At 37.5% G+C, this 17,127-nt stretch overlaps 1 protein-coding gene and 1 long non-coding RNA gene across 11 annotated transcripts in view; one reads left to right on the plus strand and one right to left on the minus strand.

Moving 5' to 3' along the window:
- PLCH1 (phospholipase C eta 1) overlaps positions 1 to 17,127 on the plus strand; it is a 203,346-nt gene that overhangs the window by 127,964 nt on the left and 58,255 nt on the right. For all 7 annotated transcript variants that reach the window (XM_072792195.1, XM_072792194.1, XM_072792197.1 and 4 more), the window contains 2 exons: positions 6,532 to 6,661; positions 9,953 to 10,123. In XM_072792195.1, the coding sequence (XP_072648296.1) occupies positions 6,532 to 6,661; positions 9,953 to 10,123 (301 nt within the window). The remainder of the gene's footprint in view (positions 1 to 6,531; positions 6,662 to 9,952; positions 10,124 to 17,127) is intronic.
- Positions 1 to 17,127, minus strand: part of LOC140613793 (uncharacterized) — a 28,295-nt gene that overhangs the window by 2,609 nt on the left and 8,559 nt on the right. The window contains exons 2-4 of one of the 4 annotated variants that reach the window (XR_012014673.1): positions 7,092 to 7,356; positions 6,795 to 6,843; positions 6,233 to 6,685 (exon numbers count right to left, since the gene is read on the minus strand). This is a non-coding gene — a long non-coding RNA (uncharacterized lncRNA). Of the gene's footprint in view, positions 1 to 6,232; positions 6,686 to 6,794; positions 6,844 to 7,091; positions 7,357 to 17,127 lie in introns of those variants that run through there. The other 3 variants (XR_012014674.1, XR_012014676.1, XR_012014675.1) reach the window with 3 other exon arrangements.

Consider the following 17,127-nt stretch of genomic DNA (forward strand, 5'->3'; position numbering starts at 1 on the left):
GATGTGTTTTCATTTAGTTGTGTCTTTTTAAATTTCTTTCAACAACGTTTTGCAGTTTTCATTGTGCAAGTTTTTTGGCTTCCTTTATTCCTAAGTATTTTATTACTTTGATTCAATTGTAAATGGAATTGTTTTTGTAATTCCTTCTCAGATTGTTAATGTTCATATATAGAAATACAGCTAGTTTTTGTGTGTTGACTTTGTGTTCTACGACTTTGCTGAATTCATTTATTCTAACAGCTTTTTATGGAGTCTTTAAGGTTTTCTGTGTATAAGATCATATCATCTGTATGTAGATAATTATATTTCTAAATTAAATGGCCCTTCCTTTCTTCCTTCCTCCCTCCCTCCCTTCCTTCCTTCCTTCCTCCCTTCTTTCTTTCCTTCCATCCTACTTTTCCTCATTCCCTCCTCCCTTCCTTCCTAGTTGCTCTAAAACTTAGTTGTGTTGAATAAAAGTGGTGAAAGCTGGCATCCTTGCTTTCCTTGTTCCTGATTATAGAGGAAAACCTTTCAGTCTTTCACTGTTGAATATGATATTTACTGTTCTTTTCATATGTGAGTTTTATTATGTTGAAGTAGTTTTCTTTTATTCCTATTGCTTTGTGTGTTTTTATCATGAAAAGTTGTTGAATTTTTTCAAATGCTTTTATGCATCAATTGAAATGATCATGTGGTTTTTTTCCTTCATTATGTTGATGTGGTATATTGCATTGATCTATTCTCATATGTTGAACCATCTGTATATTCCAGGAATAAATTCCACTTGGTCACGGTGTATAATTCTTTTAATATACTACTGAATTTTTGTTTGCGAGCATCTTGTTGAGGACTTTTATGCTGTTTATTGGTCTGTATTTTTTTTCTTGTGGTATCTTTGGATTTGGTATCAGAGTAATGCTGGCCACATAGAATGGGTTAGGGGATGTCCCTTCCTCTTCAATTTTTTGAGAAGGATTGGTGTTAGTTCTTTTAATGTTTGGTAGAATTCAGTGGAGCTATCAAGTTCAAGTATTAAATACCGAGTTTCCTTTGTTAAGAGATTTTTGGTTACTGATTTAAGCTCCTTACTGGTTACAGATCTGTTCACATTTTGTTTCCTTTGTTATTTAGTCTCTGTAGGTTTTGTGTTTCTAGGATTTGTCCATTTCATTTAGATTATGCAGTTTGTTAGCATGCAATTGTTTATAGTACTCTTCTATAATCCTTTTTTATTTCTGTAAAATTGGTAGTGATATCCTCACTTTTGTTTCGGATCTTAGTAATTTAAATCCTTTCACTTTTTTTTGTTAGTCCAGCTAGCTAAAGGTTTGTTAATATTGTTGATCTTTTCAAAGAACCTACTTTGGGTTTCATTGATTTTTCCCTGTTGTTTTTCTTTTTTCTATCTCTGTTTCATTGCTCTTTAATCTTTCTAATTTTCTTCCTTTTCTGCTAACTTTGGATTTAGTTTTTCTTTTTCTAGTTCCTTAAGTTGTAAAGTAGATGGCTATTTTGAGATATTTCTTAAATTTTATTTTTAGTTGTTATTTAAAAAATTATTTTTAATGACAGTATGGTTGACATGCAATGTTACATTAGCTTCAGGTGTATTAGCTGGAAATTTCCCCATTAGCACTGCTCTCACTGTATAAATTTTAGTATGTTGTGTTTCATTTTCATTTGTCTTTAAGTGTTTTCTAATTCCTTTATGGTTTCTTTTTTGATTCATTGGTTGTTTAAAAGTGTGTTGTCTAATTTTTAAAATTTGTGAATTTTCTAGTTTTCCTGGTTATTGGCTGTTAACGTCATCATGTGGTGGGAAAAGAAGATACTTTGAATGAGATCTGTTTTAAAATTGGAGACTTAATTTATGGCCTAAAATATGATCTATCTGGAAAATGTTCCATGTGCACTTGAGAAGAATGTGTATGCTGTTGTCGTTGGTTAGAATGTTCTGTTCATGTCTGTTAGACCTAATTGGTTTATTGTGTTGTTTACATTCTCTATTTCCTTATCTTCTATCTGGTTGTTCTATCCATACTTTGAGTGAGGTATTGAATTCTCCAACTATTATGTAGAACTGAATACATTTCCCATCAGAGGTATAATTGTTATATCTTTGAACCTTTTATCAATATAATATGTCCTTATTTATCTTTTAAGAATTTTTTTTTAATTTAAAGTTTATTTTATCTGATATTTGGAGAGCCACCTCTGTTCTCTTCTGCTTATTTGCATGGAATATCTTTTTCCATCATTTCACTCTCAACCTGTTTGGGGTTTTGGGATCTTAATTGAATCTCTTCTAGTTGGGTCATGTGTTTTTATCCATTCTGCCAATCTCTGTCTTTTGATTGGAGAGTTTAATCCGTTTATATTTAAAGTGCTTACTGATAAGAAGGGGTTTCTGTCATTGTGCTATTTGCTTTCTATATGCCTTATAGCTTTGATGTCTCTTGTTTCTTGCATTACGTTTTTTGTTTAGTTGATTTTTTTTTTTTGTAGAGGAATTTTAAATTCCTTTCTCATGTCCTTTTATGTATATTTTATAGCTGTTTTCTCTATGGCTACCCTGGGGATTACATTTAACATCCTACAGTTATAATATTCTAATTTGAATTTACACCAGCCTAGCTCAATAGCTTTTTGAACCTGATTTTGTTTGTCCATGTTCACTGGCAGTAGAAAGTTTTCATGTTTGAATTAACCAGGTTGACAGCTGAGGGATTTCATATTCTGAAAATATGCTATCTGGAAAGCAAGTAAACCCCAGAACTGCACAGGGAACAATTTTATAAGAAATATAGAAACAGTTGATGCTTGTGTCAGTAAGGAGAGAAAAGGAAAGAGGAAATTAATAAATAATAAAAAAGAAGCTGATGTCAAAAATAAGGAAAGTTATGTTGAATCAGGGAATGATTCTCCATACAGATTTTTCAGAATTTGATAGGGTTTTATGTAATATTTTAATAACAGAAAAACATCCTTGATTGAGCATACACATTAATTACATTAGTTGAACAGCTTTGGGATGTTCATTATTATTACATTTCAAATAGGTCTGAAACTTTCCACTGTGAATTAATACTGAGCATAATGAATCTTAAGAGGCTGTATGAAAAGCAAATCCATCCAGTGTAAAATGTAATTCAAGTTATTTCTGCAATAGGGCTATGTTCCTTGGAGTTAGATGCAGTACTTCTATCTATTACAAGCAATATAATGTGTTTACAGACTCAGACTGGCATTGCACTGCCTGGCATTCAGCCCCCAATTCTGGCCTGTACCGTGTAACTTTGGTTAAGTCACTTAAACTCTTTCTCCTCAGAGTCTTTGTCACCTGGTGATGATATTAATCATAGTGTGTGCCTTATGTAGCTGTGTGAAGATCAAATGAGTTGATATACACAAAGTACTTAGAACACTGTTATTAAATACATATTAAGCACTTAAAATAATAGCTACTTTTTTTATTGCTAAAGAGAGGTAAGGACTGACAAATTTTTTGCTTTCCTACTCAGATAAAGTCTGGAATCTCAGTGGCCCCAGCCTGTAAGCCTCAGTGTTTTTTTTCCATCAGTCTGTTCTCCTCCATGATTTCCCACCTTATCTCTTGAACCTACAAGGGAAATTATTACCCCTAGAAGATTTTAGGCAGTCCCTTACGGATGTTGTGAACCAAAGGTTTACTACATCTTCCCTATAAATCATGAATCCTGCACACTGTGGCCTGTAAGGCATATCTGGCCCATCACCCTTTTTCTTTTTCTTTTTCTTTTTCTTTTTTCCATTACCCTTTTCCTATGTGCTCCTACACTAGGAATTGGTTTTCAATGGTTGAAAAAAATCAAAAGAAGAGGAATTTTGTGAAATTATGAAAATTACATGAAATTCAAATTTCAATGTCCATAAATACAACTTTATTGAAATATAACCATGCCAATTAATTTGTGTGTTGCCCATAGCCACTTTTGTGTCATAGGAGTAGAATCGAATAGTTGGAACTGAGACCTAATGGCTTACAAACCCTAAAGTATTTACTATGAAGCCTTTTCCAGAAAAAGTTTGCCCACCTCTACAGAAAATACCATTCAATGCTTTACATTTTCCTATAGTTTTTGATAGAAATTTCTAGGCCATAACTTGTCATTCAGTTTTTACTCTCCCAGTTTTTTTGTTTTGTTTTGTTTTGTGTTTTACTCTCCCAGTTTTTCTTTACAGAATGATAGTTTCTCAAACTTGTCCTGTATAATGATGCAAGTCACTAATATAGAGCTTTCATGGGCATTCATATCTTAATTATGAAGAATAGCTTTAAGGTATCAGAATACTTTTACCTGTAATTGTATCGTATACCATGTGTACTATTACTGGAAGAGAATGCTTTTTCCTTTCATTGAATCTTAGAGTTGGAAGGGGCGTCAAGGTCATTTAGTTGTGTTCACTGACATTATAGATGAAGAAATGGAAGGCCCAAGAAGTGACATAAGTGACCCCTTGTCACAGGGCCAGGTCAACAAGGAATCAGCACTAGGTCTGCTTCTACTTCTGTTTATGCCGTACTAGTTCCATATCCCCTAAACCAATTGTCAAGGCCAGCTTGTGCGTTGACACGGAAGGTCTTGCAGACACAGGCCCACCCTTAGGGTTTATATCAGCAAAATACTCATACTTAGGGTTTGCTTGTCTTTGCCTCTTCTCTGGAGAAGTCTTTGAGAGGCTTTGGTAAAAAAGTATAAAATAAACGGATGAGAGTATTTTTTTTTTAAAGGTTTCTTTTTTTAAAAGATTTTATTTATTTATTCATGAGAGACACACAGAGAGGCAGAGACACTGGCAGAGGGAGAAGCAGGCTCCATGTAGGGAGCCCGACATGGGACCTGATCCTGGGTCTCCAGGATCACGCCCTGGGCCCAAGACAGGAGCTCAACCGCTGAGCCACCCAGGGATCCCACGGATGAGAGTATTATCACTATTGAACTCATTTCATCACTTCTTTGAACTCTGGCAAAGTACATTGTTGGGTACAGAGCAGTGTCCACAGTCAAAAGAAATAGACAGGGATGGGCACTGTGTGCCCAGAAAACAGAAAAAAATGAGAATCAGATACTAGTAATTGGCTCAAATGTTTCACTCTTTTGATTCTTCAATTATTTTTACCCTCATCCTGGGTCACTTAACTTCCAGGTATCATGTATAATGAGCTCCTACCTGAGGAGAAATTGAATTAGAAAGAATGAGGCTGGTCATTTTCAAATATTATAAAGGGAACAAAATGTGAAACAAGGTATTTACTGTATGAAAATGACCTATCTATATAAAATTAGAAGAAATAAGACTTTCTGGTTGTTTTTACTTCCTGAGGTATAGTCTCCTACAATCATAATTTGAATCACCTAAGAAATGTGTAGCTGTGCTACCCCTGGGAAGACTGTTAATATTTTGACTTTGGACATTAGTCTGACATCATCTTCTTGATAAGGAAATATTAACCCTTTACCCTTTTCTGTCACCTACTCCCATCCTCCTATTTGTTGGTTTTAAACCTATGCCTTTCCCTTTTTTGATTTTCTGGTTTCTTCCACCACCATTGTTTCTTGATTCTTCATCCGCCTTCAAATTTTGAAGCTCAGTTTGGTTTTCTAAACATACACATGATTCTTGCCTTCTGTGATTTACCCCCAACAACTATGAATCATCCATTCTTAAAAAAATTTCAGTTCACCCACTGGTTACCATTTATTCTGCTTCCTTACTATGCAGAGCAACCCAAGAGTCATTCCCCCTGAGGATTTTTTAAAACCTCAGTTCACATGATGTAAATCTTTTGTATCTAAACTCAGCTTCCTACCCTCAGCCACCTAATATCATACTGGCATTTTGAGGGTAACCTCTAGCATATCAGGCTTGCCCTGGAGTTAGAAGTTTGGTGCTAATAGGTAAGAACCTCAAGACTAGTAATAGGAAGATGAACATAGTCTAGAGAGAGAGGCCTTCTGTATACGAGTCGAGTCCTAGACCAGGTTGGCAAAAATCTGGATCTCTTACTAATTTATCCTAAACAGATTTCCCCTTCTCCTCTGGCTATATATTCTCATGGACAATAAGGAGATTGAACTAGACAGTCTAAGTTTCTAAAGGTAGGAGTGGGCCAAGCAAAGGGAACTGAAAAAATTGTCTAGTGTGGGGTGTTGTGGAGGTAAAAATATACTAAATGGAAGGTCATGGAGAAAGAAAATAAGGCGTAAATATTTGGAGTTTCATCACATCATATTCCTTAATGGACTGGATAAGAACTTGTGGGTTAAAGAAGCTCTCAGGAGAACACGGTTTGACTCATTTCAAAGTGAAGGGAATGACGTACAAGTGCTCGTTCCCCTGGCGGTGGTTGTCACTACTGGCAGCTCACGAGCCTGTGGTTGCAGGCAGGGCCTCCTCAAAAGAATTTCTTCTCAAGTCCCATGTTCGTGGTAAACCTCTTTGTGAGTATTCTGTGAGAGAGCTGTTTTTATTTTGATGAAAAAAGTGTTTTTCTTGACCTTTCTTCATGTGGGTGAAGCAGACCTTTGAGGAGGCTGATAAGAACGGTGATGGCTTATTGAATATTGAAGAGATACACCAACTGATGCACAAGTTAAATGTCAATCTGCCCCGAAGAAAAGTCAGACAAATGTTTCAGGTACGTTTTCACAGTTGAGTTGGACTTTATGTAAAATACACATTGGAAAAAAACAACAACAACACATTGGAGGTTATTGTTGTACTTGGGGGTGTTTCAAAGGCTATTTTGTTTCATTGAAAGTTGATCTTACCTGTTCTGTATTGTTTTGTTTTCCTTTGATGAAAAGAGGCATTTTGTTTCTTGAAGGGGGAAAAAAAACAATTTCATAAACTTAACATATATCCATAATTTCACTTCCTAAACTTTTTTTTTTTTAATTGTTGCTGTTTTCAGAGGGTAATTATAAGCGCGTTACCTGGCATTTAGGTAATGGAGTGAACTCGATCAAGGCCCCTTCGAGGGAGTGATCACATCTCATGTGCCTACCTCACAGAGCTCTTGTGAGGATTAGAATAAAGACGAGGTGACATGAGAAAACAGTACTTACTGGTCTTCAAGAGGCTCTGTTTCATTTCAGAGGAGTTTAAGATTTAGAATCCATGATGCTTACACGTGCTGCTGTATTACTCACTCCTATGATTTAGGGAGCTGTCCAGAAGTTCTCCAACTGCCTGTTGGTATTAGATGAGATGCTCTTTCCCTGTTGGTCAGCCCTTGAGGAAAATCCTTGGGCCCGAAGTTCCCCTGTGGCACCCAGCTGGGGTTGTATCTAGTCCTCTTTCCAAGGTGCAGAAGTGAGCTCCGTTAAGTGACTGCCAAGACAATGTTAGATTATGAGTAATTGCTAATATATTAATTTAGGAAGTGCTCTTATTTGGACATAAGTCATATGCACAATCCATGTTTTGCAATAATTTTCTATTCTAAGTGATCGGCTGGTATTTTGTACATGTAAAAATAAGCAGAGGGTGTGATATTTTATGACGGTTAATGTTTTGTGCCTCTTTTGTTTTCTAACCATTTGTTCTTAGAGGTGGTAAGGGCAGAAACGACATGAAGGATGAGTTGCCATAATGGCTTTCAAGGTGGAGGCTGGTTCCGTTCTGTGACCTCTTACGGTGGCCCTGTCCTTGGGAAGCTCTTAGATGGACATGGTTTGCAATGAGAGGAGCTTGGTCACATTGCACTGGAGAGCAGCATAAGAGAAAGGAGAGAAGAGGAAGGCATATGCTGGAGAAGGAACCCCAGAGATGGAGTGAGGGACTTTGGGGGGGAAATGTGTTGTCACAAGTAGAGCAAACTGTCTTTCAACTATATGGAAGGCTTTGCCACATTCCTGGCACTCCCTGTGACATCTCACCTTTACCCTCTTGTGAGCCCCACACTCCCAGCTGTTCCTTTCCATAGAAAATGCTCATTGCGCATTTAAAGCTGCTGATTAAGTCAGAGAGGCCAAGCTTAAAGAGGAAGGCAAAGTCTCTGCCTACAAAAATAATGATGTGGGGGTACTTTTTTGGAAGTTCGATATGTCTGGATTTTTCCCTCTTCAGACACCTTTTATTTCTAATGCACTAAGCATTTTGCCAACCAGGAGATGTTTGTGTCAAATGTCTTATGCGTTCAAAGTAAATCCTTCAGACAAGTTTTAAGAAAACATGAGGGGTCTCTTTTTGTGGCCCTAGGTTTAAAGACTTATCAAGCCAGAAGTGACTGGATAAGCAGTAGGACCTGCTGAAGAACATTTCCACTCTAGGCCTGGTACCCAGCAGGGTTGTGTAAATGCTCTTGACAGGAGTGATAGGGCCAAAGGTCTTATTAGTATTATTTCAGGAACATCCTTCTTCTGGCTGATTTGCTGGTGCAGACATTGAAGCCTGCCTAGAATTTTCTTTGTTTTTTTTTTTCTGTTGCAGAGCAAGATTCAACTAAAGTTTGTTAATCTTTTAAGTCTGGTTAGCTACTTTTGAAGACTTTAGATGCTATTGTTTAAATGTCAGAGTTCTCTGCTCATAGGTATTCAGGCATTTATAAAGAAATCTTGGAAAATGCTTCTTCTCTGTATCCAGGGTTAGATATTTTGAAACAAAGTTATGGCAGAAATTTGAAGGTTAGACCCAGCTTCTTAAGATGCAGTGAGTGACTCCACAAACAAGCATCTCACACACCAAAAATGTGGATATTCTATAGACCATTCTCCTTCTACCTTTAAGAGGACAGAAGGCTCCACAACCAAATTATGTATGATTGAAATATTGGTTAAAGCGTGTGCTCATAATTATTTGAAGGTTAGCAGAGTTTTTAAAAATACATTTTTTTATGAGCACGTTGACTTTCAAAGCTATGCTTAAAACCCCATAACAGCTGAATATATGTCACAAAACCCACGCATTTCAAGAAGCCATTCATTCCCAGTCAGTTTTGGTTCAGTTACAACTGTGTTCACTTAAAATGAAGATCGTGGAAATGGATTGGTTGCTCGTTACATATCCCCAGCAGTTTTAGGGTTTTCTGAAAAATTCAACCAGTCAGAAGGAAAATCCATGTTGAAAGATTCTTGCTCAATAATTGCTAGAAACAAATGATTTCAACGAGAAATCAGTCCAAATGGATTTTTCATACTTCTATGGAGGGAAAACAAGGAGGTACCAATGATCCTGATGGCTTTAAGAGTAATAAGCTACCTATACTGAAGAGAGATTGTTATATTTAAAAATTATATTTGATTGAATTACAGTTCAGAAACTGGTTAGAGACTGGTATTTTCATACTGTGTTAAATATCTTTTTTTTTCCCTTTTGTTCATGATTCATCTTGTCCAACATTTCTTTTTCAGTAGTTTCTTCAAAAGATCAGCTTTCGGTTTAATTGCTCACCCTTTGATGGTATATCTGTTTGTTTTCTATTTCACTGCTTTTTGCTTCTGTTTATAATTTATTTCTGTATATTTTCTTTAGCTTAATTTTTTCTAGCTTTTGAGTTGAATTTTTATCTTACCCGTTTTCAGTCTACCTTGCTTTCTAATAAATTGCAATTTCCGTTTCCTTCTAATTACTGCTTTAACTAAATGACACAAATTTTAATATGGATGTCACTTCTGTTTCATTTCCTATTTAGAAATGTATTATGGTGTTTTCAGACTTTTTTTTTTTAAAGCTTTCTTTGTTGGTTTATAAATTTACTGTGGTTGATCAGAGAAATTGGTTTTTATAAGGTTGATTCTTTATAACACGAAACTTGTTTTGTGGCCTAATAATAGTTAATTTAAATCAACTCACGTGTGCTTAAAAAGAATGTGTGTACCATTTGTGAACTGTGTTCTAGCCTTTTTATAGTAAATATGATTTTCTCAGTACTGAATTTCCTTTTTCAAACTCTCATACTGCCTTGGTTTTTCTATGCCTCTTTCAGGAAGCAGATACAGATGAGAATCAGGGAACTTTGACATTTGAAGAATTTTGTGTTTTTTACAAAATGATGTCATTGAGACGGGACCTTTATTTGTTGCTCTTGAACTACAGTGACAAGAAAGATCACCTAACTCTGGAAGAACTGGCTCAGTTTTTGAAGGTGGAGCAAAAGGTATCATTAGATTGTGGAATTAAAGTTTTATTTAAAAATGCTTTCGAATATACAGGCTTCTGTTGGGTATAGGCCTATTTTTAGGACAGAGGAGTAAATATCACAATTCCACAAAAAAAATCTTATTTATGAATTATTTACAATGTGTTTCTAGCAGCTTTTATGAGGGAGTGATAAATTGAACACTTAACATAATTAACTTAAATATGTTGAATATGGGTCTGCACATTTTTCCACAAAGTAATGGATGTTAACTTATGTGTTTCATTTTAGATAGGAGGTTATGTTTTCTTTACACTAATAATATAGGTAGCTATTAACTATGACATAATTCTTAACTAGCAATAGAGTAAATTCATTGATAATTCTGATGGGAAATTGACATTTGATCATATCAGGAGACTAATTAAGTCCTGATTAGCAAAGAGAACCCCTAAATATATTTAAAATAAGACCTTTTAATTTTCGTACTGTATGGTTTGAATTGTGGTCAACAAGGCTAGTCTTCTCATACTTGCTTTTTTTTAATATTGCCTTAAACTCTGTTTCTTGCTAACAGAATAAGTGAAAATTTTTTAGCTTTATTTATATTTGACTAAAATTTTATGTGCGTAAGGTGTACAATATGTGGTTTTGAAACAATGTATACATTGTAAAATGATTACTCAAGCTAATTAACATACCTATCACCTCACATAGTTATGATTTTTTGTTTGTGTGTCATGAGAACACTTGAGATCAACTCTCTTAGCAAATTTCAAGCATATAACACAATATTATTGACTATGGTCACCGTGCTGTACAGTAGATCTCCAGAACATATTCATCCCGCATAATTAAACCTTTGCATTCTTTGACCAACATCCCCCCTGCCTCCACCCTCCCCCCAGGCCATGGCAACCAACACTCTACTCTGCTTTTATGATTTTTGACTTTTTTAGGTTCCATTTATCAGCAAGATCGTGCAGGATTTGTCTTTGTCACTTCACGTAGCATAATTTCCTCTAGGTTTTAAAGATGTCACAAATGGCAGGAACGATTTAATCAATCATGCCTGTGTAATGGGACCTCTACCAAAGCCCCTACACCATGAGGTTCGGAGAGCTTCTGGGTTGGGGAAGCTAAATGGACATACTGGGAAGGGGAAGGTGTGTGCCCTGAGAGGGATGGAAGCTCTGAATACCTTCCCACATACTTGCCCTGTACATTTCTTCATTTGGCTGTTCATGAGTTGTCTACTTTGTAGTAAACTAGTCCTAGTAAATAAAGCAATTTTCTGAGTTCTGTGAGTCATTCTAGTGAATCATGGGGACCTACAGAGGCTTTCTCCTTGACTAAACTCTAGGCAGGCTCTTCTGAGTCCTTTTTTTGTGACTAGATCTTGATGTTGGGTTTTGTCCTCAAGAGTCCAGCTGTAGCTAGAATCCTGCTAAGTCCCTTTAACCGAAACCTGCATCTCTGATACTTGATCACCTTAATATCTGAGAACATTCCTTATTTTTCACCATCTCCCAGGTGATATCTGGTCACTCTTTTTTTCCTTCAGCAAGAACTCCGTTAGGTAGGTTTAGCCTCCCTGATGTTTCCTCCACTGGCCCCAACCCTGCTCCTTGCGCATAAATCCCCCTTGTCCACCCTGTATTTGGAACTGAACCAGTACTATATACTGATGAGTCCCCTTTCCCCCTACTATTACTGATTAAATAGTTACTGATTAAAATCTGTTTTTATTGCTTTAAATGTTCTCTAGGTCTAATTTTTCTTTTTCTCTTTTCCTTTTTTAAAGATTTGTTTATTCATTTGAGAGAGAGAATAGGCCTCTGTGTGCATACGCAAGTAGGGGATGGGACAGAGGGAGAGAATCTTTAAGCAGACTCCCTGCTGAGTGTGGAGCCTGATGCAGGGCTGGATCTCAGGACCCGTGAGATCTCGGGACCCATGACCTGAGCCAAAACCAAGAGGCAGACACTGAACTGACTGAGCCACCCAGGTGCTCCATTGTCTGTTTTTTCTTTGACAGACCCCTAAATTTGTAGTAGGCCAAGCAGAAACGGGGGTAGCCTGAACAGTGCATTTGCAACTAGAATCTGATGTGGAACGGTCCATAGGACTGAAAACTTAAGCTGAGGGGTCTAATCCTAACTCCAGGTAGTTAGTGTCAGAACTAAATTGCATTGCTGGACACCCAGTTAGTGTTGGAGAATCGAAAACCTGGTTGGTGTCAGGAAAAGATACACTAGATTTGGTCATGATTTACTTTCCCCATTCCACAGTCACATATATTTAAGGAATAACAGATTCAGATTTGATAGGTTTTGGTGTCTTTTTTTTTTTTAAGATTTTATTTATTTATTCATGAGAGACACAGAGAGAGAGAGAGAGAGAGGCAGAGACACAGGCAGAGGGTGAAGCAGGCTCCATGCAGGGAGCCTGATGTGGGACTCGATCCCGGGTCTCCAGGATCACACCCTGGGCTGCAGGCGGCGCTAAACCGCTGAGCCACCGGGGCTGCCCATTGGTGTCTCTTTCTTAAGGAGTGTGAGCAAAATGTTTCTATCAAAATCAGTTGTTTTGATTAGTTTGCTAATTTGTTAAAGGCAGAAATTCTCCATTAACAAAGTTCCTATAACACAAGTAGAACATGGGGACGGAGTACTAGAAGAATTTTTTTTCCCCTTGCAGAAAATATGCCCGACTACATACATCTCTACTCCTCCGTTCTCTGTTTTTGTAACTACTTTTCCACTCTCACCTGGAGAACTCCTCCAACACAGTAGAAAAAACATTAGACCAGGGGCCCAGAAGACCTACAACCCACAGCCTACAGGCTTTATTGGTTGGAGAATCTTGGGCAGGTCATTTATTACTGTTTCCGAGCCTTTGTTTCCTACTTTATAAAAGGAAGCTGATATCTGCTTTTACAATCTCACAGTGTCAAATTGAACATTGATTGTAATGATGAATGTGAAGGCTCTTTGACAGATGTTCAGAAGCATCGCATTAATGTGACAAATTAAAAGTACAATATTTAAATCTACTGACTTCAAATTCATTTGGACACGTGAAATTAACCCAGCCCATTTGAATAGCAATAGTGGATGTCACTTGCTAAGGGGCATGTGTTTTGGTTATATTGACATTCAACCAGGAAATTTTTGTTGGGGAAAACAGAAGCCAGTGTTCTATGACATATGCCCCTGGCAGGTGATTACCTGTATCCAGTTTAATTTGCTCAATTAGCTTGAGGCTACATATGGGCATAATCTGAAAGAAGTTTTTAAACCATTATCATACATCAAGACGCATAACCCATAAAGGAAAATATCAGTGTCTTGAAACTTTTAAGTTTATATGTGGTTCAATTTATTGAACACCGTAAAATTGATGTCTAGCACAAACTAGGAAAATATTTGTAACATACAAAGGGAGAAACAGTGAAATTCCTTAATATGGAAAGTGCTGTCGCACACTACTGAATGAGTACCCAATAGAAACATGGGCAGAACATTTGAAACAAATAATTTCATAAAAAGTCAATAAACCTATTGAAAAGTTCACCCTTATTTAGTGATTCGAATATATGAAATAAAATGAGAAGACCATTTTTCATCTACTAAATTATTAAAAAAAAATACTATCAGGGACCCCTGGGTGGCTCAGCGATTTTGCACCTGCCTTCAACCCAGGGTGTGATCCTGGGGACCTGGGATCGAGTTCTGTGTCAGGCTCCCTGCATAGAGCCTGCTTCTCCCTCTGCCTGTGTCTCTGCCTCTCTCTCTGTGTCTCTCATGAGTAAATAAATAAAATTTCAAAAAATATATAAAATAAATACTATCAGACATGATGTCCATTTTCTTACATTTCTGTTGAAGTTGTGGAATGGTATAATCTTTCTTTGGGATAGTTTAATTATCAAACTTTATATGATTTATAAGACTTTGACCAGTCAGTTTTACTTCTGGTAGTTCATTGTGAGGAAATAATTGTATACATAAAAAAAAAAAGCATATGAAGTTTTGCATTTCAGCATTCTTTAAAATAGAGAAAAATTGGGCACAATCTAAATGTGCGGCAAGAGAGTCACTAGTTAAGAGTTTTGTGGGATTTTGAGTTTTAAAAGGGGATTTTCACAATGGAACAAATTGGAGGCAATTTGACGATTCATATGGCAGTAATTCATTCGTTTCTGATGGCATATGATTGGTGTAGACACCAGAGTATTCAACTTTTTATGGATTTACTCAGTTGTGAAATGAAATATCATTTCATATGTTACTGGTCACATATGTTGTCAGAGATTATGTGAAATCAAATATTGGCCCACGGGCCAGATTTTTGTTTCACTGAAGCTCTTTGAAACCTGAATTCATACCTTTGACAGGTCTAACTGCTGTATGATTTAAGTCTTTTATTTTTAAAACATCATCATTTTTAAAATGATGTGCTAAGGGAAATTCTCTCTTTCATATCCATGAAGAAGTGCCAGTTACGAAGAAACCAGCTTGCTGACATTTCTCTCTCACTACTTCCTTGCAACCACAAATAAAGATCACCGACACCCACTAGTCTGTGATTCCAAAGTACTAGGTCTGGTTGAGGTGTTTTGGTTTCATTTGTCCCCTCGTGTTTGCCAAAAAAGCAATCTGTGTCTCCTCCAGATTTACTATCCATTTCCTGGCACTGGAGCAGAATGTGTTTTGTGTTCAGTGCTTTTCAGAGTTTTGGTTCAGGAGCGATAATTGGATTTCATTCCCCCTTCCCCCCTGACAGCCTTTCTTAACAAGCCTCTACTTTCTTTCTGTCCTTTTGTTTCCTTTTTGAGGAGAGAGTAAGTGAAGGCAGGATTATTGAAGCATCCTTGCAGTCTGAAAAACCACCTTGCTGTTTACCGAGTGCAAAGGCTACACTTCCATGGATAAATCAAAAGCAGACTTCTGTTTATGCAGCACTTTCATCTGAAATATGCATATGGATGGTTAATTCCAGGGGAATTTTCGGGGCTTTACTGATCTCATGCTAGGGGGCCTTGGTCTTATTATTGCCGTGTTTATCTGACATAGATCTATACGTTATCTCATTGTGATGCTTCTAACAGTTACCCCTTTTATGTCTTTGTTCTTTCTGCTAAAATATTCCTTAATTCTTCCCATCAGTTACCAGTGTCACTTGTACCATCTCTCTTCATTATCCTTTACTGACTCCAGAATGATTTGGTGAGAGTCATGGTCATTCTAACCTTATCTCTCAATGAGAAATAATTATAAATTCTTCTTTGTTTAGAACTACCCCTTTTGGTGCTAGCGTAGCTTTATCTTTCTTTAAAAAAGCATTTTCCTCATCATAAAAGCATTCCTTTCAGAGTCCTTCCTGAGTTTCTGTTTCATTTACTTAATTATTCACAGTTAAAGCAATTGAGAGACTTTTCAGAGTAATTACATCTTATAATATTTTTCCTGCCTTGAATATAGTTCCCAAATGACATTTTCTGTGAAATAGTCATACATTGAAATGCTTTGAAATATGAGGTTTAATTTTAGGATGGGTTAGAGGTAGCCATTTTGGAGAGGTAAATTGTTACTTATTCAGTTGATAACTGAAGGACCATTCATTTAGAGATGCTTCTCCACTTCCTTCTGAAATTACCCCAAAAAACAGAAAAAAGCCTTTTTTTTCTTCTGCGCAAAACTGCAAGGAGAAAGACAACAGGGGAAGAGACAGGAACAACAAAACCGTGAAATTTGTCTGACCCAAAGGAGACCCAAGAGCACTGAAATTCAAGCCCGCAAGGCAAGAAACACAAAGCAACTCCATTCACCCAGGTAAACACCAGAAAAGCTTGAGAATTGAAGTCACATGATGCTCTTGAAAATAGGAGATGAGGAGGGGTGAAAAACACAAGCATTGGTTGGAAGTAGGGTTCTAGATCCTCTGTCCTACCGCACGCAGCAGTGCAACTGTCCCTCCTCCATCCTGGCATAGCCGTGAAAGTCCAAACTGGTGAAGGATGACCCAGAAGGGTCTAGCCCGAGGCATCCCGGGCACATCTGAGTACTGGAAACGCGGGGGTCATGGTAGATGGTCTGTGAGGATGGCTGTAGTAATTCCCCCATTCCTGCATGCATGCCCCTTGGCAATGTGACTTTCCCTCTCCTCCCATCAAGAAGTGGACTCTCTTTTCCTGCCCCTTGAATCTGGGCTGGCTTCAGGATTTGTTTGGCTGATAGATTGTGGCACAAATGATGAACAAGGAGCCTCCGGGAGCTTGATGATTCCACACCGGCCCTATTGGAACTGTGCAACTACCACATGAGGAAATTGGGTTAGCATTTTTGGGGATGAGAGACCACTCAGAGAAGGAGGCCCAGGACCAACAGCCAGCACCAACCACAGACATGTGAGCAAGGCCATCGTAGACCACTCAACTGGAGTCGGGACTGGGTGCCTATAGTCACTTGAATAACCCCCAGGTGAGAAAGGCAAAATAACTGTCTAGCCAAACTCAGTCCCACTTGCCATCCTGCATAAATGTGATTAAAGAAAAAAAGTAGTCATTGTTTTAAGCTTCTAAACCTTGGGTGTCTTATTTCAGAGAAATGGGTAGTGAGTGCAAGGACAAAGTGAACATCTGTGTATTAAAGTGGGAGAACCACAAGCCTCTTCTAATACTCTGCTCTCGGTTTCTGTAGGGGACATTACAAATAGGAAATAGGAGAATGTTACAAGTTATAGTGGGTTGGATAGTGGCCCCCGAGGATATGCCCAAGTCCTAACTCCCACTACCTTGAGTGTGACCTTATTTGGAAATAAGGTCTTTGTAGATGTAATTAAAGTTAAGGATGTTGAGATGAGATAATTGAAATTTAGGGTAGACCCTAAATCTAATGATGAGTGAGCGCTCTTATAAGTGGCAGAAAAGAAGACCTAGATGCACCATAGGTGGCCGTGGAGGCAGAGCCTGTGCTTACGAAGCCCGATGCCAAGGTTTGCCAGCAGCCGCCGGATGC

The sequence above is a fragment of the Canis lupus genome, chromosome 22, assembly GCF_048164855.1.
Source record: "Canis lupus baileyi chromosome 22, mCanLup2.hap1, whole genome shotgun sequence".
In the NCBI taxonomy this organism is placed as follows: domain Eukaryota; kingdom Metazoa; phylum Chordata; class Mammalia; order Carnivora; family Canidae; genus Canis; species Canis lupus.